The 22,867-nt window shown below is 33.9% G+C and overlaps 1 protein-coding gene and 1 long non-coding RNA gene across 9 annotated transcripts; one reads left to right on the top strand and one right to left on the bottom strand.

The window, feature by feature from the left end:
• The first annotated feature begins 11,266 nt into the window (after window positions 1-11,266).
• On the top strand, window positions 11,267-21,357 carry LOC114185965 (uncharacterized). Of its 4 annotated transcripts, XR_003604951.2 has the most exons (11): window positions 11,267-11,578; window positions 12,390-12,664; window positions 13,164-13,256; window positions 18,501-18,577; window positions 18,693-18,900; window positions 19,048-19,138; window positions 19,430-19,496; window positions 19,832-19,936; window positions 20,010-20,113; window positions 20,612-20,757; window positions 20,904-21,357. It is a non-coding gene; the product is annotated as an uncharacterized LOC114185965 (long non-coding RNA). The 4 variants fall into 4 exon arrangements; XR_003604948.2 differs by lacking the exon at window positions 19,832-19,936; XR_003604946.2 differs by lacking the exons at window positions 19,832-19,936; window positions 20,010-20,113.
• On the bottom strand, window positions 14,375-18,096 carry LOC114185964 (cytosolic enolase 3-like). 5 transcript variants are annotated; one of them, XR_014995399.1, is made up of 5 exons: window positions 17,706-17,814; window positions 16,906-16,977; window positions 16,678-16,794; window positions 16,368-16,446; window positions 14,375-14,675 (listed from the first exon to the last, which is right to left on the bottom strand). XR_014995399.1 is itself a non-coding variant. In XM_085673990.1 (5 exons), the coding sequence occupies exons 1-5, from the start codon at window positions 17,919-17,921 to the stop codon at window positions 14,651-14,653; spliced, it is 315 nt and encodes a 104-aa protein (XP_085530116.1). In that variant the 5' UTR covers window positions 17,922-18,095; the 3' UTR covers window positions 14,375-14,650. The 5 variants fall into 5 exon arrangements, 3 of the variants coding, with proteins under 3 accessions (XP_085530116.1, XP_085530117.1, XP_085530118.1); XR_014995400.1 differs by having other exon boundaries at window positions 17,579-17,801; XM_085673990.1 differs by lacking the exon at window positions 17,706-17,814 and adding an exon at window positions 17,874-18,095 and having other exon boundaries at window positions 16,394-16,446.
• Window positions 21,358-22,867: the final 1,510 nt, after the last annotated feature.

A 22,867-nucleotide genomic window follows, 5' to 3' on the forward strand; every position in this document is an offset into this window, starting at 1 on the left:
AGTTAGTTTTGAAATAGTTGAAAAGCCAAGAAAGGGGGGGTGAATTGGCTAGTTAAAAATTTATGCTATCTTTGCAAGCTAAAAACCACCTTTAATTGAATCAAATAGATCACCAAGTTAGGATGTAAACAGTACAGAACTATACACTTTCAATCGATCAAAAACAAAGTTAACAGATTGATTTTACTAAACAGATTCTGTTATGGTATAATCAATCGATTGAAACTGAAAAATAGTCGACTGAAATACGGGGAAAAATGCAGAAATGCGAATTTGAATTTTAAACCAGAAACAATGCTCAAGAATGATCAAGACAAGTTCCAAATGATCATACAAACATGCTCAATGCTACAGATGCCATGAAAACATGCAAGAACATGAAAAAGATAATTAAAAGACAAGTTCTTGAAACTTTAAAATGAAAATAAAGAGAGAAAGGTTGGAGAAGAGAGGACACCACGAATTTTTATACTGGTTCACTCAAACTTGAGCTACATCCAGTTTGTCAAGGCAACCTTAGCTTGACTTTGCACTATTTCAAAAGTTTTACAAAGTATCCACCCTTACACTTCCAAAATATGCAAAACACCACAAAAGACTCTTAAATCACACAAGAATCACACCCGCACAACAAGAACCCTCTTGCAGACTTGGAAAACCACCAGGCACACACACAAAGCTTGAGAAAGATCAAACCTTAGTGGTAGCACAACCTAGCCTACCACAAACCACTTTCTCCAAGCTTCAAACCAAGCCAAAAGCTCTAAGAATTGATCCAAGATCAATCTTCAACAGCTGTAACACCTATGATCACGAAGGAGAGAGTTTCCAAAATAAAATCGTGCTCTAAAATGATCAACTTACCTCTCTTTCGAAAATCACAGCTTTTATAGTCAAACTGTTACGAAATTAAACAATTTGATTTTCAAATCAATCGGTTGATTTCACTTGGCTTAAGTGAAATCAGTCGATTAAAAACTAAATCAACTGATTGAATTTATTACAGTTTAAGACTACTGCAGCCAACCTTTTGACCTGTTGAAAAACCATTCAACAGACTAAAAGAGACATTTTAACCTGTTGAAAAACCATTCAACAGATTAAAAACACAATAAAGACCAAACTACATCTAATTAATGCTTTAAGGTCTACAACATGAATTACAAGCTACAAATACACTTTCTAAATGATGTAACTACATGGAGAGCACATGTTCTAGCCTTGATCACCATGGATATTATCAAATCACCTTTCCTTCATCAATGTAGGCTTCATTCCAATGGTAATGGTTTCAAGATAGTTCAAAAGAGCTTCATTAAGTCTTCATCAAATCTTCAAGAAGCAAACCACATTGGCTTCACATGTCAACAATCTCCCCCTGATTTGATGAAGCCAACCTCTATTCCATCTATCTTCTTCTATCTTCCATTGCAAAAAAGCTTCCATTTGTTGGATACCAATTGATGAAGTAAAACCTTAGCTTGAAGCTTGTGAACTTGAAAAACATTTATAGCAGCAATACATACAAGCTAGCAAGTATACAACTCTGGTCATGCTCCCCCTATCAATAATATGAGTTCAAATTCAGATTTGATTATTGATTCCAATTTTAATGCTTAGTTTAATGTGATTAATTATCCATTTTCCAATTTTTCCAATTTTTCTCCCCCTTTGGATTCATCAAACAGAAGAAATGAATAAAGATAACAAGCATTGCATTTCATTTCATTAATACCGGAAGGGAATACAACCAACAGAAACTGAAAACAGAAAATAGATGCATAAAGTTGATACAATCAGTCGACTGAAATGAAAAACAACCAACTGAAACAGACAGAACTCAAACTGAAAAATCACAAACACAAGGATGCGATGCATGATCTTAAACAGCCACCACACTCAGTCATCTTGAGGATCATTTCTGTTCTGGAATGAGTGGAGCATATCATGGATATCATGGATTTGGCCATCTAATGCATTGAACCTCTCATTGCAATAGTTGTGATGTTCATGTTGAGACACATTGAGCTCATGCAGCTGGTTCAGCACCATCCTCTCAACATGTGAGTACATAGGGCCTTTGTCTTCTGGAGGGTTGTAGGGAATCAAGTCCATAGGTCCAGCAGTTGGTTCGTCTTCTTGATTTGAACCACTTGGACCAGCTTCATGGTCATGTGCACCACCAACAACAGTTTCAGTAGTTGTCCATCCATTTCCCACCTTGATAAAGCCCATTTTGTGCAGATTTTGGTTGGAGGTATGGTTCAATAGTCCAGTTGACTCCTCTAACTCATCCTCTACATCAATACCAAAGTATTCAATGAATTTAGACACCAAAACCACATATGGAAGCCTAAAATCCATGAGCCTCTTGGCCTTGAGCATGTGATCACGAAACACATAGATCCAATCCACTTAAATGTTGTGTTGAATGCAGTACATGAGTATCAAATCTCCCTCATTCAATGTTGAATGGTTGCTACCACGCGAAACAAGGATTTTTGTGACAATCATACCAAGTAACCTTTGATCCACCTTGAGACCACCATCATGGAAGTGTTTGATTTCAGCAATAGGATTTCTCAAGCATTGGCCATAGTATTGCATCTTGTTGAATTCTGGAACAACCCTAGTTTCACCTTTTCTCACTTATACACCCCTTGGTTTGAGTCCAACCACATCTTTCCAAGCTTTCTTGTTGATCTCCATTTGAACACCCTTGATGTTGGACAGTAGGACATCATTTTTGAACTCCAAGTTGGTGAAAAACACCTTCACTAAGTCTGGATAGATTTTCCCTGAAAGTTCAAGGAAGGACTTCAACTTTTGATGCTTTAGTTGTTGGAATAGGTTTTCAAAGCCTTCAGCCCTTAGCCATGAGAACCTCAACACCTTAGGAATGCTGATCTGATTCCTATTCATCTCAATAAGGAACACTTGAATGTTATCCTCATGATCCTCAAACCATGCTTCAATTCCTCCATGACATTCATGATTTGGAGACCTTGGAGTAGGAGGAGTGGAGTGCTCATCATCAGATTGGATAGCTCTTTGGGAACGACGAGGCATGATGAGTGTTGGTATGGCCGTTTCTAAAAGATGTATGATGGAAATGCAGTAATACAAGTGCAGTATTTATAATTCAACAAACTGATTTTCAGAAATAGTTGATTAAATGGTGCAGATTTTTCTAATTAATTCGTTTTATGTTACCCAAATCAATTTAATGCAGTCCAAAATAGTATCTCATGCATTCATGATGTTTTCAATGTGTTTTTATGAGAGAATCAATCAGTTCAGATCATATGAGCTGCAGGAACATTTGAATTGTACACTAGAATGCTTTTTGGTCAAACAATTCAGTAAAAGTTCATAAGGGGTTTTCTTCAAAATTGACCTAATCAACATTCTATTTAAAACATAGCAAGCAGTGTTGACTGCATCAGCCCAAAATTACTTAGGTAGTGAGTTTTCATTTAACATAGTTCTAGCCAGTTCCTCAAGTGACCTGTTTTTCCTTTGAACAACACCATTTTTTTGTGGGGTTCTTGGTGCAAAAAAATTATGGTTGATACCATGTTTTTAACACAAGTGTTCAAACTTTTCATTTTGAAATTCTCCACCATGATCACTTCGAATAGACACTATCTTGGAACTCTTTTCATTTTCAAGCATCTTGGCAAGTCTTTTGAAAGTATGAAAAGTTTCATTTTTGGCAGCTAAGAACAAAGTCCATATGTACCTAGAGAAATCATCAACAATGACTAATGCATAAAGATTGCCACCAAGACTCATGGTTCGAGATGGACCAAATAGATCCATGTGAAGCATCTCTAAAGGTCTTTCAATTGAAACAACATTTTTGGATTTAAAAGAGACCTTAGTTTGTTTTCTTTTTTGACATGCTTCACACACTCTATCCTTCTCAAACTTGAGTTTTGGTAGTCCTTCAACCAGCTGGTTTCTATTCAGCCGATTGAAATGTTGCATATGTATGTGACAAAGTCTTCTATGCCATAACCAAGTATCATCCTCTTTTGTAAGCAAACAATGGATGCTAAATGATGCATGATGCATGTCAAGTAGATATATATTATTGACTCTTTTGCCTATTAAAACAATACTACCATGTGCATCATATATCAAACAACTATTTGGTTCAAACATGACTTTAAAGCCTTTATCACATAGTTGACTTATACTTATCAAATTGTGTTTGAGTCCTTCAACCAGCAGAACATTCTTGATGTTGAAAGAGGATCCATTGCCTATGACTCCATTTCCAAGGATTCTTCCTTTGTTGTTGTCTCCATAGGTTACAAACCCTTCCTCCTTCAACTCCAACTTTGAAAATTTGGTTTTATCTCCTATCATATGTCTCGAATAGCCACTATCAAGGTACCACAAATCTTTCTTATCACCTTTCATGACCTGGAAAATAGATTTGGATTATTTGGTACTCTTTGATAGGTTAGGTCCATCATGGTTATGCCTTTCTAGATCCTTTTGGGATCCATTTCATAATCCCTTTAGGAACATCATATTTTCTAGCATGACAGTTCTTAATAACATGACCTTTTTGCATACAATAGTTGCATGAAATGAATGGCATGTCACTTGGCATACTTTTTGAAAAGAAACTAGAGAACTTCTTGGTTTTCTTTTGAAAAGAAGGATTAAAACCAAGTTCAGCTTTGCCAAGCACACAATTTTGTGAACCAAGAACAACCTCTAAGTTTGCTTCTCCTCTTATGAACCTTGCACAGGTCCTTATAAGGTATTTCAATTGATTTTTCAAAACTGTGCAATTTTCACAGGATTTTTCAGTTGACTGATTTCTAAAACAGTCGGTTGAATTATTGTAACTCATTTCCAAATGTTCAAAATCAGTTTTTAAATCAGCTGTTTCTTTTTCTAGTTGACTAACTTTGTTTTCCAGCCAATTGTTTAAGCCTTTCAACTGATTATTTAATGCAGAAATCTTGTTTGCTTCATTATGCAACTCTTCAAAATCATACAACAATTGATTATAGTCATTTAAGTCTAGAGAACTTACTTGGCTTGAGGAAGATGACTCATAACCAACCATGAGACACAAGTTGGCTTCTTCACTCTCATCTTGTGAGGAGCTACTTGTTGTTGAATCATCATTGTCCTCCCATGCAATGTATGCACGTTCCTCCTTTGACTTCTTCTCCTTTTTCCTATCAACACTCTTCTCCTTTTCTTTGTTAGCATTTGGACATCCAACTTTGATATATCCTTATTTTCCACAATTATAACATGTAAAGTTAGAAGAGTTTGATTCATTGTGTTTGGAAGTATACCTCTTGGGATTACCTTTGATACCTTTCCTTTTGAGATACTTACCAAACCTCTTGACAAGGAGATTCAAGTTATCACTTTCACTTGATTCAGCCACCTCATCTTCGAGTTCCTCATTTTTCTTGGTGCTGGTCTTCAAGGCTATGTTCTTAACCTTTTTCTCACTTGACTCAAGCTCATTAAGCCTTTGCATCTCAATCTCATGCTCCTTAAGCTTACCAAACAATGTAGCTGTAGTCAAAGTGGATAGATCACTTGTTTCTGAGATAGCCGTGACCTTTTGTTGCCAAGATCTATCAAGACACTTTAGCACCTTGATGTTTAACTCTTCCTTGTCAAATTCCTTACCCAAACCTATGAGATGGTTGACTATGTGAGTGAATCTCTTTTGCACATCCGCTATGGATTCTCCTTGTTTCATCTTGAATAGCTCATATTCTTGAATCAAGGCATGCTTTCTTGCTCTCTTAACATCATTGGTTCCTTCATGAGTCACTTCAAGAACCTCCCACATTTCCTTGGCACTCTTACATTGTGAAACACGAAAAAAATCATCCATGTTGAGAGATGAAGTGAGGATATTCTTTGCATTGCAATCATATTGAGCTCTCCTCCTTTCTTCCTCATTCCATTAAGTACATGGCTTATTAACCTGCACATCATCAACAATATGCTTAGGAGTATATGGTCCATTTATGATTGCATCCCATATCCCTTGATCTATTGACTCAATAAATATTTTCATCCTAATTTTCCAAAATTGGTAATTAATGCCACTAAACATAGGAGGTCTATGAATTGAGGCACCTTCACCAAAGGGTAACTTGTTTTCAGCCATTTCAAGTAGTTCAAAAACATATTTAGGACCTTGATCAAATTTCAAGAACCTTGCTTTAGATACCAATTGTTAGTTTTGAAATGGTTGAAAAGCCAAGAAAAGGGGGGGGGGGGGGGTTGAATTGGCTAGTTAAAAATTTAGGCTATCTTTGCAAGCTAAAAACCACCTTTAATTGAATCAAATAGATCACCAAGTTAGGATGCAAACAGTACAGAACTATACACTTTCAATCGATCAAAAACAAAGTTAACAGATTGATTTTACTAAACAGATTCTGTTATGGTATAATCAATCGATTGAAACTGAAAAACAGTCGACTGAAATACGGGGAAAAATGCAGAAATGCGAATTTGAATTTTAAACCAAAAACAATGCTCAAGAATGATCAAGACCAGTTCCAAATGATCATACAAACATGCTCAAAGCTACAGATGCCATGAAAACATGCAAGAACATGAAAAAGATGATTAAATGACAAGTTCTTGAAACTTTAAAATGAAAATAAAGAGAGAAATGTTGGAGAGGAGAGGACACCATGAATTTTTATACTAGTTCACTCAAACCTGAGCTACCTCTAGTTTGTCAAGGTAACTTTAGCTTGACTTTGCACTATTTCAAAAGTTTTACAAAGTATCCACCCTTACACTTCCAAAATATGCAAAAACACCACAAAAGACTCTTAAATCACACAAGAATCACACCAGCACAGCAAGAATCCTCTTGCAGACCTGGAAAACCACCAGGCACACACACAAAGCTTGAGAAAGATCAAACCTTAGTGGTAGCACAGCCTAGCCTACCACAAACCACTTTTTCCAAGCTTCAAACCAAGCCAAAAGCTCCAAGAATTGATCCAAGATCAATCTTCAACAGCTTTAACACCTATATTCACGAAGGAGAGAGTTTCCAGAATAAAATCGTGCTCTAAAATGATCAACTTACCTCTCTTTCGAAAATCACAGCTTTTATAGTCAAATTGTAACGAAATTCAACAGGTTGATTTTCAAATCAATCGGTTGATTTCACTTGACTTAAGTGAAATCAGTCAATTAAAAACTAAATCAACTGATTAAATTTGTTGTAGTTTAAAACTACTGCAGCCAACCTTTTAACCTGTTGAAAAACCATTCAACAGACTAAAAGAGACATTTTAACCTGTTGAAAAATCACTCAACAGATTAAAAACACAATAACGACCAAACTACATCTAATTATTGCTTTAAGGTCTACAACATGAATTACAAGCTACAAATACACTTTCTAAATGATGTAGCTACATGGAGAGCACATGTTCCAGCCTTGATCACCATTGATATCATCAAATCACCTTTCCTTCATCAATGTAGGCTTCATTCCAATGGGAATGGTTTCAAGATAGTTTAAAAGAACTTCATTAAGTCTTCATCAAATCTTCAAGAAGCAAACCACCTTGGCTTCACATGTCAACAAAGCACACTTAATCATCCATTAATAATCATACTATTAGAGAATTAAAAAAACCAATCATGAGTGATGTATATCTTTAGCTTCAGATATCCAATGCAAATCTCCACCGTTCAAAGTGAATAACAACATGTTATGAATCACCTGTCAAAATTTCACCTAAATCGGACGGTTAACAAATCAAGAAATGTAGTTATATGAAAACTGCGCAAACCATAAAAATCTATGGCGCCTGGCGATATCAAACATGCGCCCGGCGGTACCTGTTGCTCGAAAAGTACGAAAAATAGCATTTTTGCACAATATTCGCATCGCCTGGCGGAGTCACCCTTGCCGCCAAGCGGTTCATCACAAAAAACCCAGAATTGGGTTAACTCTCATGCATCGCTTGACGGTATATTTGAAGCTGCCAGGCGGTTTCTGGAAATTTTCCAGAAACGCGAAAACAATAAGCTTTTTATCATGCAGAACATCATATTCAAACATTACAACACGATAATAATCACAAATAATTCATACACATAAAGGAACTCCCCTAACCTGGAATCCTTGCTCCCAAATGGTCTTCCCAAGCCTTTCTTTCAAGAGGTCCAAGAACCTTCCTCTCCTCTACCAAAATTCTTAGCTTCCACTCTTCCAAAAGCATGTTTTGATGTCTCTGAAACCTCTCCCTTTAGCACCACGAAAATGCAGTCCTAATTCCCCCTTTAATTCCCTTCTCACTCAAAGTTAATGTCTCCCTTAATCACCCTTTACTACGAAAATGAAAATTAATTAAAATTGGCTTAATGGTTATTCAATAACCATTAACAGAATGTCTTTCACCCATTAGGCTGCCTCTCTTGGCAGCTAGGGTTCCTTTGCCTTTTCATCTCCATGCCAAATGAAATTTTGGCAAAAAGAAAGTTAATTTCATTCTTAACAAGGTTTGAACCCACAACCATTCAATTACCAAGTCAATGCACAACCAATTCATGTTTCGTGATAATTCCTAAAATTTTAGGATTAGATTATCACTAATCACATTCAAACATATCCTTAAAATAATGCACAATTTAAAATAATTTTTTACAATTTGGCGTACTTAGGACTTGAACCCAAGCCTTCTTACACAATCAAGTACTATTAATTATTTGAGCTAGTACTTTTCCATATCATAAAAATTCGCATTAAATGCCATAAAGGCTCCTATTACCCGCATTTAGGGTACTGATTGTATATAAATATTGGATGATCTTTCATTGAATGTACACTTTTTGATTATTGCCAAACACTATCACCTTTTATCATCCTTTGTTATAGAAAGTGTTGGAACTGGACGATGATTAGAGAACTTGCTTTCACCCCTAGAATAGTTAAGTTGTTCTATAAATCTGTGTGATGGTAATGTAGTTTACACAAATTTATATCCATCAAAAACTTTACTAATTATAAATGTAAACTTGAAAACTTAATATTTTACTGATGCCATATTTATCATCTTCATGTAAGTTAAACCTCAACCCCTACTGGTTACCTTCAAAGTTCTTTTTGTATATTTTTCTGCTAGAGGTCCACTTTAGTAACCTCGTTCCTGTTTTGTGCTACTAGTTCCAGTTCTTAGATCTGCTCTTGGAGCTGCCGGTCCCGTTGGTTTAAAAGTCAAAGCCCGATATTAGCTCCTTTCCAGGTAAGGGAAGCTAGGGTCCTGAGTTTTAGTCTATCTTGGGTCTGTTTTGGATGTTACTTGATGTTTGCATATGCTGTACGTTGTTGTGAATGTATGGATTGCCTTGTGTTGTTGTTTTGGACGTAAAAATGCGACTGTTGCAGGAACGCAGTGGCGAGATCTATTGCTCTCGCCCAAGCGAGACCGACTCGCACAGGAGAGACTGGCAAGGCCAGACCAGGGTGACACACACGAACTCTCGCTCAGGCGGAGTGCTCTTTTTTGAGCGAGGCACTGTCTCGCTCAGGCGAGAGACGCTCGCCTAAGCGAGAAGGTGTGAAAGCCTTGGGGTGCCGCTGCAATTTAACTCAGGCGAGGAACCTCACCTTTGCGCGAGGGGTTGTCTCGCTCAGGCAAGGGAGGGCTTGCCTAAGCGAGTGTTCGAGGATCTCCGAGGGCCTCTATCGCGATCTCGCCTAAGCGAGAGTCTGTAGCTTGAGCGAGGGGACCCCTCTCGCTTGAGCGATGGCTTCTGGCTTAAGTGAGGTCTGCTGCAGGCTATGCTATTTTCTTCGCCTAGTTGTTGTGAGTTGCTCAATTTATGATATATTTCATTTATTGCATGAGGCATGTGAAATTTATGACAAAATCTGTGACTATGAACTGGATTGATGTGATTCTGTGATTTTGGCATGGAAAATGAAAGTGATGGTTGGTAATCAAAGTGGCATGGTATTGGCATGAGATAAAATTATATATTCATGAGTTGGGAAGAATGAGATAGTATGGATTCAACATGGAATGTGAATGAGGATGGACCACATAGGTTGGTATGGGGTTTTAAACGCATGAATAATATTGTTTGGTTGCTTGAATATGTTTGGTATGAGGTCAGTACGTAATTCCGTGAACATCCCTAGGTGGGGTTTCAGGGTCGTGCTTCATTGGTCAGGACGTAATGCCATGGCCCTTGTTAGTGGGTGTCCATGGTGGTGCCCCATCTATATAATTTGGTAAGGATTCAAGGTAAGGTTGCATCCTGACACTCTAAGGAGTCAGTTAGTCTCACTTAGAGCGAACTGACTCTTATGGTGAGAGTAGTAGGAGGCCTGAAACTCATTAAGGGCTAACCTTGTGTGTGGGGGATTGAATCATTGCAACACTTGTAACACATACCTCGGGGGTGAGTAGAGTAATCCACCATAAGTGCAAGAATCCGCTGAATCTGACCAGATTATATGTATCCGGATGAGTCGAGTCAGAGTCTAGTGTATTGTTTGAGGAGTCATAACATGTTTGGATGATATATACTGTTTGGTTGTGAAATGGCATGTGTTTGCTTGATGAATTGTTTCTACTCTAGCTTACCCTGTTTGCTTGTTTGGTTGTCTTGTGTGTGGTTCTTCTCCTTTTGCGATAATCATCAATTTATTAATGTGAGCAGATGCGAGAGGTTCTCACGGTTAATAGGGAAATGGTGACTCCGCTGCTTAGGCCGCTTGGATTGGGTCTCGCTTAGTGGATTTTCTTTTAGGGCCACGACCCATGTATTAGCTACCCTTTAAATTCCCAATTTTTATTACTGTTGATTATTTGTATCTGGTTCAGTTTGTCACTGTTACGCGTTTGGATAATTGTGTGGAGTTACTTTGAAACTTCATGACTGCGTTACGATGTTATTCTAGTGTGACGCTTCCTTTAATTACGTCATTAATTAAATGGGGTGTTACATAAATAAATTTGGATTCTAAAGTATAAACTATACTAGAAAATATTTAGAAATGTAATTTCGTAACAGAAAAATGATCACATTACACTACGAAAAAACCGTTTTTTAGTAGCCATTATTTTATAGCAGTTAAATAGACCGCTAGAATTATTTTCATTTCTGTTAATTTTTTTCTTCACCGCTACAAATTGTTTTGTATTATTTTAAACTTCTCGATTAACTCTTCGTCTTTTAGTGTCTTTCTTCATTTTAATTGTAATTTTTTTTCTCAGATTACCTTTATCATTCCTCATATTCTTTCTTTAGTTCGTGGATTTCTCTCCACATTCTCTTAATCCCAACGTCGACAACAACCACTGCCATGCCCTTTTTCCATCGTAGGTTGAATCCACGACAACCATCTCACTGTCGTTGGCGATGCCAAGATCATCGTGACAAGTGGTGCAAGGTTAGTAGGTGAATCGATTGATTTCGCAAAGGATGGTGTGAGCGTGGTGGACAATTTCTTCATGGGAAGGAAGGAGAACTTGAAGCACCATTTTGGGAACCCTAGATTCGAGCCTTTGCCCAATCAACTTCTAAAATTGTCAAACAGGTTAGCAATCTAACTTACATAATAATTGAGTTTATTTGTTCCGTATAGAATGAAAATGCCAATGGAACAATTGCCATTGTTGCTCACACCTTAGTTTTGTAACTGAAATTGTGATCGCAAAGAGTTTAGTAAAACTTTGTTTTTAACTCTTCTAATATTACCTATTCGTAGTTTCCTTAGTTTTTAGATATAGTCGACCTGTTCTGTTATGAGTTTAGTACATTCCTAGATGTATTGGTTCTTACTTAAGTTGACTTTGTTGACAAGTTGTTCTTGATTTTCTTCACTATCTTGTAACTTCCCAAACAAAAGTAACTTCGATTGATCATGTTCCTCAACACAATAGGTTTGTTGTGGTAAATAAAAAGGTAACATCGCTAGCGTTTAACATATTGCACGACCTTCATGAAACTTGAAAATGCTATAACTCTTATAACATATATGTTTTTTCTTTTGACATTAAATTTTGAATCCAACTCTTCAAATATTAGTCCTCAAGATTACATAATGATTAACATTTCTTATAACATTTATTAAGTACAATCATTTACATATTAGTCCTCAAGATTACAAAATAAAACACTACTGCAAATTATGAGAACTAAAAGATATAAACAGTACTAGCTAAGAGTCCCAAAATGTTGTTATATATATATATATGCTGAGAAAGGAAGTGCCCAATCATGATCATATTTGAATCAAACTCTTAAATTATAGAACTTTGTTTAATATCATATCATGAATGCTGATAGTCTTAATATTGCTTGTTCAAATTTCTGAATGAGATTATGTGCTGGGGGTTGAGGTGCAGGGGTAAGTTTTATGAAGAAATGAGTATGTGTGATGGAACAAACTCTTTCTGGTGTGAGCATGGAGGAAGTTGTGAGGAAATTGTTCAAGGAGAGAAATATTCATGCAAATGTCCTGATGGATTTGGTGGGGAACATTGTGAGCATTCTGGAGCACCTTGTGGTGAGAGTTTTTGTTTCCATAATGCAGAATGCTTGGCTGAAGCAGGTGATGTTTGCCAGTGTCCATCTGAATGGAGAGGCAGTGTTGATTGCTCTTTTTTAACCAAACCAACAGGTTCAAAACCCAATTTTGATGTTGTTAAAATGAAGAGTTACGCTGTGTATGATATATGCTTGTCTTCCCACAAACATGTTCAACCATTTGAAATAACGAATAATAACTTTGAAGCTAGAAGTTTTGTGCCTGCATAAACATGCTGTTCTTTTTTTGGATTCTGTGATTAACTTTGTTTATAGACTCATCCAAACATGCCAGAATTGTTCACTTATGCTTATGCCATTGAATAGAAATACCCTTGGTTTTGATCAATCTCAACATGGTACACTCAAAAGCATTCTAAAGTGAATGAGTTACTAATGGTTTAGAATGCTTAATATATAAGACTTACCTAAGGTCAGCAACAACAGTGACTCCAATGTGAGTGTAACAGAAAATCATCTTAGATCAATAACTAATCATCATGATCATGATCATTATTATTATTATTATTATTATTATTATTATTATTATCTGATTTTACAATTTGATAACCATGTATTACGTCCAAGTGCAGAAGACACTAGTTGTTTTGGCTTTATCTTCAGTGGGAGCAGCTGTTGCTGGTGCCATTTATGGAAAGAAAGTATTCAGCAAAAAAAAAAGAGAGGTAGTTAAGTTCCAACAATTATCTTAAATTTAGACAAGTGGGATATTAGATGATGATAATCAACGTGTGTATATATATATATATATATATACATATATATATATGTGTATATATATATATATATGTATATATATATATATATATATATAACACAACATTTTGGGACTCTTAGCTAGTACTGTTTATATCTTTTAGTTCTCATAATTTGCTCTAGTGTTTTATTTTGTAATTTTGAGGACTAATATTTATATGATTGTGCTTAATAAATGTTAGTCCTCAAGATTACATATATGATAGAAAATAACTTATAACATAAGATTAAGGACTTGAAAACAATAGGTTTGTTTTTTTTTACATTGTGGTCTTGCTTAACAACTTGTATTTGCAATGTGTTGTAGAGTTTATAGGGTGCACACCTTATTAGGACCTTCTAACAATAGTTTTTTAGGACTAAAGGCCAGAAAATAAATATTTGTAGTTTAAAAGAGAGTTATAAATTGATAATTAATACTCTCACTCAAGATTACTAAACTTTAAAGTTTACCACTACAAAAATAATTGTTTTTAGTAGGGGTTATATTTGACGTTTCTGGGGTTTTAACCCCACTAATGGTTTTGCCAGGGGTTTGCAATTCCTCTGGAAGAAGAAGCGTAGCTAACAGATTACTGAGGTTTTTAACAAGCCCTGGAAATAGTGTAACTTACTAGGGGTTTCGAAAACCCTCGTTAAACCCTCGTTAATGCATGGGGTTTTGAAAACCTCGGTTAATGCATAGGGTTTCGAAAACCCCCGTTAATGCTTGGGATTCGAAACCCGTCAATGCATGGGGTTCGAAAACCCCATTAATGTCTGGGGTTTTTAAAAACCCCATTAATATCCAAAGTTAGACTTATATTATTATGGCATTGTTATAATGGTAAAATTGTACTTTCTTTATAATTGATTTGTTGAGTTAATTCTTTGAGTACGAAAAGAACCTTATCCTATGAATTTTGTGGACTTTGTTCAATTGCTTATTTATAGATGAAATTACACATGAAACTACACAAAATCAATACACTAATAGAATAGAAACAACCACCAAACTCACCTGACTCTCAACTTCTCAACTTAAGTATAAATGAACATATAAATGAATAGAAACTGCACTTCACTGTATCCAAGAAATTAAGATATACATATATGGAAACTAAGATGATCTTGAAATCCATTATTTTCGTCATAAAATTTTGAAGAGTACATACAAATTTTTATTTTATTAATGCAAATAGGACGATGTTGCAATATTGGTATGTGACACACATGCATGCACAGTCCTCCACTGTTTTTCACTGCCACTGCTTAAATTACTACTACATCTACCAAGAGTATGCTTAAATTGGATGATGTTGCCCTAATCCATTGTCAAACCACAATTTCTGCATAATAAGAAAACACGAAAGTAAAAAAAAAAAAAACCATAATTGATCAGGATCTACATATATATGTCATGCTAATCTCTACATTACCCATGGCATCATGTGAAAGTAAGTCAAAATAAAGAGGTGATTAGTCACATAACACGTGCATTTTAGTTTACAACTAGTATAGAAACCTAAGAGTTGATATAATTATTTTTTGACTTATAGTTTAATGAGTTTGGTTGCATAGGAAAAAAAGGTAGAGTGTCGTAATAATTGTACCAAAACTCTTGAATTTACTAATGTACATGGAACTATGAGGTTAAATGGGAGAAGATGGGAGGAATAGGAGGCCATGAAGAAAAGATTCTGGTGTTAGTGAGGTTTAAATTTATCTTAGAACATGGGTTTAAAAACTGTTAAACCAACTTACCAAAACAAAAACTCTAATAGCTAAAAATTGTTAGAACTACTTAAAGACTTTCAAAACACTTTTTCACAACTCAAAACAACTAAGGAAACATGTAACAAAGCTCAAAACAGATTAAACAGTTAGTGAAATTGAAAAATTCAGCAAAAAAGGGTTAGCGTAGAGGTAGGAAAACTGATTAGTCCATTCAAAATTCAAAACAGGGAATTAAACCACTACTATATACTATTAACATGATCGAAACGAAAAAAAAAGAAAAATAGTAAACTGATGAAAAAGCAATTCAAACTGAAACAGTAAAACTGGAACAAAACAAAGAAAAAAATTTGACTCAAATTGACTTAAAGACCAAAGCAGTATACAAGATAGGAATTACAATAGATTACAGTAATGCTAAAGGTTTTCTGACCAAAATCAACAAGTTTTTAATTCAGTGATTGTAATTTTGCAATTTTATTCGTTACAATTTACTTTATTTTAAAGAAATAAATCCTTTTCACAAAATCACTGATCTTCTTTATAAAAAATGGAAGACAATTGTAACCATTCAAATGAATGTTTGTCAATTTCTCTACAAACAGAATGTTTCAGAATGAAACATAGGTCTTAATCAGAACCTCACATTATATAACCATCTCAAACTTTTAAAGGTAGTAAGTATAAATATAATTTTCTTTTTAAATATCACGATCTAATTTTACATATAAAATAGATTTTCACTATGAATAAACTAAAACTTTTAGAAACTATAACTTATCTGAAATTAATGTTTATTCAATTTTCTTAGCAATCACGGTCAACATTTATTTGTATATCATAATAGAGAAATGTAAACTCTAAAAAGGGCATGACCATGGTTTAAAACAATAGAATATCATGGAATGAATTATAATTTTGCACATAATTAAATTCCACAAATACATCTTTTACTAACATGTGCCCTTCAATTTTATTTTCAATAGTTGAAAGAAATTTAAAGGGAATGAAAACCGTTTTCAGTATGGATAGATTCACATGCATCAGATCATTGCTTGTTTGCCATTGAAAAGTACACTTAGTATATATAGTAAATAATTATTGAAGGAGGTCCAATAGAGAAAATAAGGAATGTGAAGATTTATGCTTAGGTGACCTACTTAACACTGTACATTATTTCCATTACTCACCAGATATAACCATCCTAAAAATTCTTTGTCAAGTTAAAAGAAAAAGATCCCTAAAGATGAAATGTAAAAGCAATAAGAAGAATAAAAATAAAAGAAGAAATCAAGCAAAACCACCTTTAAGTGATGAAAGGTCCTAGTACCTTCTCAGTCCTTCCTCAAATTTGCTTGCTCCAATTGGGAGAACCATGATTTTCTAATAGGAATTATAGAAGAAAGAAACAACAAATTGATAAAGTTATGCTTAAATGATTAAATTTGTGTTGAATGAAAATCTATAAGCTAGTTACCATGAAAATGTATGAGCCCCAGGTTATTTCACTATTCATTACTTTGTTAGATGAAAGGGACACAAGCCTAATGGAGGCAAGACAGGTAGAACACTAACGACAATGTCTAAGAAACTAAACTCCAAAAGAAACCTTACTTGAATGGCCATAGTACTCCCCACATGTTTTCCACCACTTATTACAGTGAAGGCGGGAATAAGAAGTGTTGGGTTGGTTTTTCCAGACAAGTCAGTAATGTGCTTGTAAAGTGGTACCTGGTATGCTTTTGCTTTTATTTTCATGATATCGTGACTGAACATATATACTTATTTCCATATTAAAAGTTAAATGAACTTACAGAAATATTAATTGACAGTCATACATACCTTCTTTTTAGTAGCACCAACTTTACAAGCAGCAATGGACACAACTAATATAGTAGTGGCTCCAAGTTCCCCCTGCAAATAACATTAGAAACAAAAATATAAATGCACCACCAAAATTATAATAGATTCATTAGTCCATAAAATCAGATAACATAACAAAGCATTCCTTTATCGAAAATACATTAAGAATTGGGACCACTTCTAGCTTTTAAAACGCTTAGCGGCATATAAAGCGCAAATGAAAACTTTTGCACCTTAATAAACCATCTAGAGCAATACCACATATGCTAACATCAAACATCAAAATTTGTATTCTTCTTCATTGACCCACTTCAGTATTCTGGAAAGAATTAAATAATTTTTATTTCAGTTTGGTAATTAAATTCATATAACTCTCCAAATAAAGTTTTAAATTAGGTGATTGCCTTTCTCTTATAAAATTAGCATTTGCAAAGCATAGTGAACCGGGACTGATGCGAATCACCAAAATGCTCAGAGTGCTTGTGGCCATAGTATATAGACTAACATCACAAAATGCTTTTGTTCTTGGAACTTGGCCTAAAACTTCTATCCCTGGCCTGATTGATTGTATCAGTATCTTTGCAATGGAAATTGACAATCACGGGACAAAACAAGGGAACTTAGGGCAAAATCAAGAGATAAATAAACGAACCTATTCGTGGTGAGAATAGTGAGAGACACACTGAAATCAAAAGACATAATTGAATTGAGACGAAAATAAAAGAATGGAGATCGAAAGAACGACGAAATTGAAAGCAGAGAGAAAGGTGTTTATTAACTAATTTCAGGGAGAACAATGGACTCGAAAGAGAGAACGTCTTCCTCGTAAGACCCAAGCCACAACCTCTTATGACACGAACGATAAAAGCAAAGAGATGAAGTTAAAATTGAAATCAAAAGAGATGGAACTCAGAAAAACAAAAATGAAATTGAAAGTCACGGTTTACCTTAAGTGAAGAGCACGAACCTCTTTCTTTTCCTAACAACGAGTACATTCTTCCTTCTTCCAAAGCAAACAAGTTTCTTAAGCCATAGAGAAAGAGAAAAAGTCACTTCCTAAAATACTCAAATTAAAATTTTAAAAATTACAAGATAAAGAAAATAAGTTGGCAGGGAAAACCTCTTATACGTAAGTGTTTATAAAACCCCAATTATGTATATATTTTAGTGGAGGTTCTTGAAACCCCAATTAAAATTATAAATTCTTGTAGTGTACTTTGGTACTTGAATAAATGAGATGAACCAGAAGAGGCCTAAAACCTTAACTCTAAAGTTAGGTTCCCACACATGAAAAATAATATATGAAAAACATTACTTATCAACATTGGTAAACTTGAATTTTAATTTCATAATAGTTTATTTCAAATAAAACGTATATTAAAATACATAACATAGTAATTCAATATTATATGATGTCATAAATAAATCTTAATATTTTTTACTGTAATATTGTTATCATTAGATCATAATATTATATACTATTTTTCAATATTTTTTTTATAGCCTTATAATATTATCATCTTTTAATAATTACTCTAGTTTACTATATTATGTATTTTGTTTTACATAATAAGGAAGTTGTTGGACGAGGCCAACAATCCATTAATTTGTAGCTTGGGCTGGACCTATCCATGAAGCGGAGTGGAGATAGGTATTTATGTTTTTCTATCTTGTTATCATGTAGTCATTGGTATAAGGTTATGTTAATGTCTCCAAAACCTATTTTCATTTTTTAAAGTGTATTTTTTGTGGCTATTTGTTTTCAGGCATATGTACTAAAGACAACATGCACCTGTTGTCTTTATGTTGACCTTTGGTTTTTTGTTATTGCTGTGGATGAGCCAACAAAGGGAGTAATAATTCAGGTTGCAGATAGTGAGAAAACCACATATATCAGATTGTTTCTGGAGTTCAAGCACTTGTGATTTGGATAATGGCAACATTCAATCTCAGAGAAGTATCTTGTCTCACTTGGTTAGTCCTTGTTGTTCATTATATGGATTTAGATAGATATATTATTAAAATATTAATTTTTACCGTATACTATTGTATATTGTTTGCAAGATTTACTTTCCTTATTTAAGGGGAAAATAAAGACATACATGTTGTTTCTTATTTCAGGTCTTCTTCTTTGGAATGAAAGTAGGCTTCAATGGATTGGAAGTGAAAAATCTAGCAAGCCTAACCAATAAAAACGTGAATCCAGACTGAAGTATGTCAAATGCATTTCATTTGGTCCCCAATTAACTGAATATTCTTTAAGCCACTCTAAATACACACGGGCCATGATCTTAGCTTATTCACTTTATATTTTTTGGGGGCTGGTGGAACACTTAATGACTGTCGAAAGTTTTTATTTTCCGGTTAACATGATTCAAATTAATATATTTTCTAGTTATATATATGGCCTTTTACAAAGCCAAAGTCTCCATCATATTTGCTTTCCATTTGTTATAGTTTCTTCCATGTAGATGACTTATTAGTCATTGTGTTTGTTGTGTAGTTGGAATGCAACTTACGAATGTTTGCTTGGGACTAGAGAACCTTTCCCCAAGTCCATACCTTTATCTGTAAGTGAACATTTCCTTAAAATTATGTTATTTCCTCTTAATTTATTTCATTTGATGTACAATGTTGGCATATTGTGGGACAACGTGTATATTATGTTTTGAATGTTGGGTTTTTAATAAACTTAAATGTATTAATCATTATAGGTAACTAGTTATTGTAAAAATTAGCCGTTGTGAGTGGTTAAGGGAAAAGGGAAAAGTTGTCTAGGATAAGGGAAAAGTTGTCACATTTTTACTTGAGTCACTGGGTGAGTTCATTGTTTTTATCTAATGGCTACTTTCTTTAAAGATTAGAATTTTGTTATGTAATTAAATGACACAAGACTTATATTTAGGACATGATGGAGAAATCTATTGAGAGGAGATAGAAAAAGCATGATAAAAGATTGTGAATCTGCTGCTCGTACAAGAGCAAGGAAACAAACGCTCTTTCATGTTATGTGAGTCTTTAATCTTTGATTAGTGTTTCCCTTAGTAAAAATCCTAATCCTGAACCATAAATGTTATAAACAGGCGTACATAAATGAATTGGAGAATAAAGTATCGGGTCTAGAAGAGGAAAATAAATGACGAGGAAACGACAAGATTAAGCGAAGTACATCTGTATAAATACTTGGGTATAACACTTTACTATAACTATATTCAATCCACATCTTGAAAATCCTTAACATTAATATTTTGAACAACATGATTATACAATCATTTGATTTTTAGATGTTTTCTTTTCCAAGCCAAAGGGCACTACTTTTCTTCCTACTTTTGCATTATCCTTGTGTTTTAGGATTTTTGTGGAAGAAACTTATTTCTATGCATTGTGATGCACAATTTTTACACCACTATTATATTTCTCCATAGATTTTTTTATTTTCTAGCAAGCATAAAGTGGTGTAATAATCTGTCCTTTTTTATATTTCTGGGCCAAGATCAGCACCCCTGCATTTATTTTCTCAATAAATTAAACGATTTGATTATGTGTGGTTGTTTTGGTGGATCACATTTCTTCTGTACACAAATCATCGATCAATTGCTTTGGACTATAATATTTGATTCTAGTATATTGAAATAAAAGCACTAGATGGAAAAGAATCCTAAGCATGCAAGTTAAATGGTTATAGGTCTGGTGAGCCAAGAGCCTGTGTTGTTTAATGACACCATTCGAGCCAATATTGAATATGGCAAAGGTGAGGATGCAACAGAGGCAGAAGTTATAGCTGTAGCAGAATTGGCAAATTCTTACAACTTCAATAGTAGTTTGCAGGAGGTAAATTATAGTGTCCTATAAACTCACTTCTTATAAAGACTAGTGCAACTATATGCACAAAATTCCGAATTTGTACTAGTTTTTAAGACACATGTGGTGTTATGAACAATGTATGAATTGGTCAGAGCAATATTTCATATATGCAGGGTTATGAGACAATAGTGGGGGAAAGAGGGATTCAACGATTTGGAGGGCAGAAACAAATGGTGGTAATTGCTCGAGCAATAGTGAAGAATCCAAAAATATTGTTATACGAGGATGGCTTGATGGTGGTAATGACAACTCACCAATGACTAATGGTATGTTTGCACATCACAATCTTGTGCTCTTTCGCTCTACAATCCATGACTAGTTACAAAACTACTGATCAAGTGCATTATTTTTCTTCCATTTTAATTGAATTGTATATCTATTGTTTATTGAAATATCTAGGAAAGAAAGTTATCATTTCATTTTGTTAGCTTGTATCAGGTTCTTTAATCACACTTTATACCTATCCTCTTGTATAGGTTAGATAACAACATGATTATCCTACAATAGTTGTAAAGTACATATTATATAGGATATATATCAAAACGATCCTTTCTATGATTATCTTTATTTTTTGATTAGTTGTATATAAGGAAATTTTGATTCATGTGAAAGATTTGTCCAAATTTGATAGCAGCAACAATGATAATAAAATGAGAATCTCAAATGGTCATGTGGTTGGATATCACTTTTTGTATGGACTTATTTGAAGCAAATAGTAAGATAGTGAAAAGAGATTAAAAAAGTTCTAAAAAGGAATGCTTGAAAGAGGAGCTTAAATATATCTGATTTATGTTATCTGATTTGTGGCAGCTTTTAACCGTAAAAAATGTGATATATTTTGTGGCGGTTTTTAACCATTAAAATCTGAAATATTTTGTAACGGTTTTTAACCGTCAAAATCTGGTATATTTTGTAACGGTTTTTAACCTTTAAAATATGATAAAATATCATAAAGTAAAAGTAAATTTTGTAGCATTTTTTTTCTTTTTTGACAGCAATACCAGCGGTTATTTTTGTTTTTGTCACAAACAGTTTTTGACATGCGTAATTCTAACGGCTTTTTAAACTGTCAAAAATTTTATTTGTGACAGTTTTTAATCGCTAAAACTTGTAATTTTAACCGTAAAAAGTATCTTTTTTTTTTTTGTAATGTTAACTGGGATTAACTAGCAAGAGTATAGACATAAATAATATAGGCACTGCAAGAGGTTACATTTAAACTATTCGCCTAAGTTAACAATTACAGCCCACGATAAGAATAGCAATTCAAAGAGCACTCAGAGAATGAAGGCAACCTTTTTTCTTGTACATTAAGAACACAAATTGGACATAAATGATAAAAGGGATAAAGTTTTTGGCAGAGTGAACTAGACAACGAGAATTCTGACTTTTGGAATATATATAAAATATCATTATAATATTTATATAAAATATTCGTCTTAATTTAAAAAGGTAAAATTATTCGGATTTAAAAAGAAATTAGGATTAAATTGAATTAAAATAATAAATATAGAAAACAAATAGAGATTTTTCATATTAAAAATTGATACGTGACAAAGCAATAATTTGATTCATGGTAATTTTTTTTAATTAAAAATTTTAAATTAAAATAAATTAAAAATAAAAAAATATTGACATGTGACAGAATCTTAATTTGATACGTATCAGTTGTAGTTTTAAGAAAAATAAGTTAAAAATTTTAAAAATTTTAAAAATTAAAAAATCACGTACTGACACATAACACACAATTAATATTGTCAGTTATGTCCTAATAAAATTAAATTGGAATAAATTTTCAAAAATAGGACCCAATTGGAATCTCACGACCGTTCGGACAATAGCCAATTGCCACACTTGTAGTCATGGAGGAGGTGCATGATAGGATTTTGTACATGGAGACTCACACACCACCATAGAGTTAGAATGTCTTATTCGTTCATAAATAAATTTTTTAATGTAAAATTCTACCCTATACTACATAATATTCATTATTAAGTTTTTTTTCACAAATTGATATTCAAACGAAGATTGTTAAAATTCACAAATAATGAGTAATTATTTAGTTTTACATGTACTA

Source organism: Vigna unguiculata, chromosome 5, assembly GCF_037176805.1.
Source record: "Vigna unguiculata cultivar grain cowpea cultivar isolate G323 ecotype 2 chromosome 5, ASM3717680v1, whole genome shotgun sequence".
Lineage (NCBI taxonomy): Eukaryota > Viridiplantae > Streptophyta > Magnoliopsida > Fabales > Fabaceae > Vigna > Vigna unguiculata.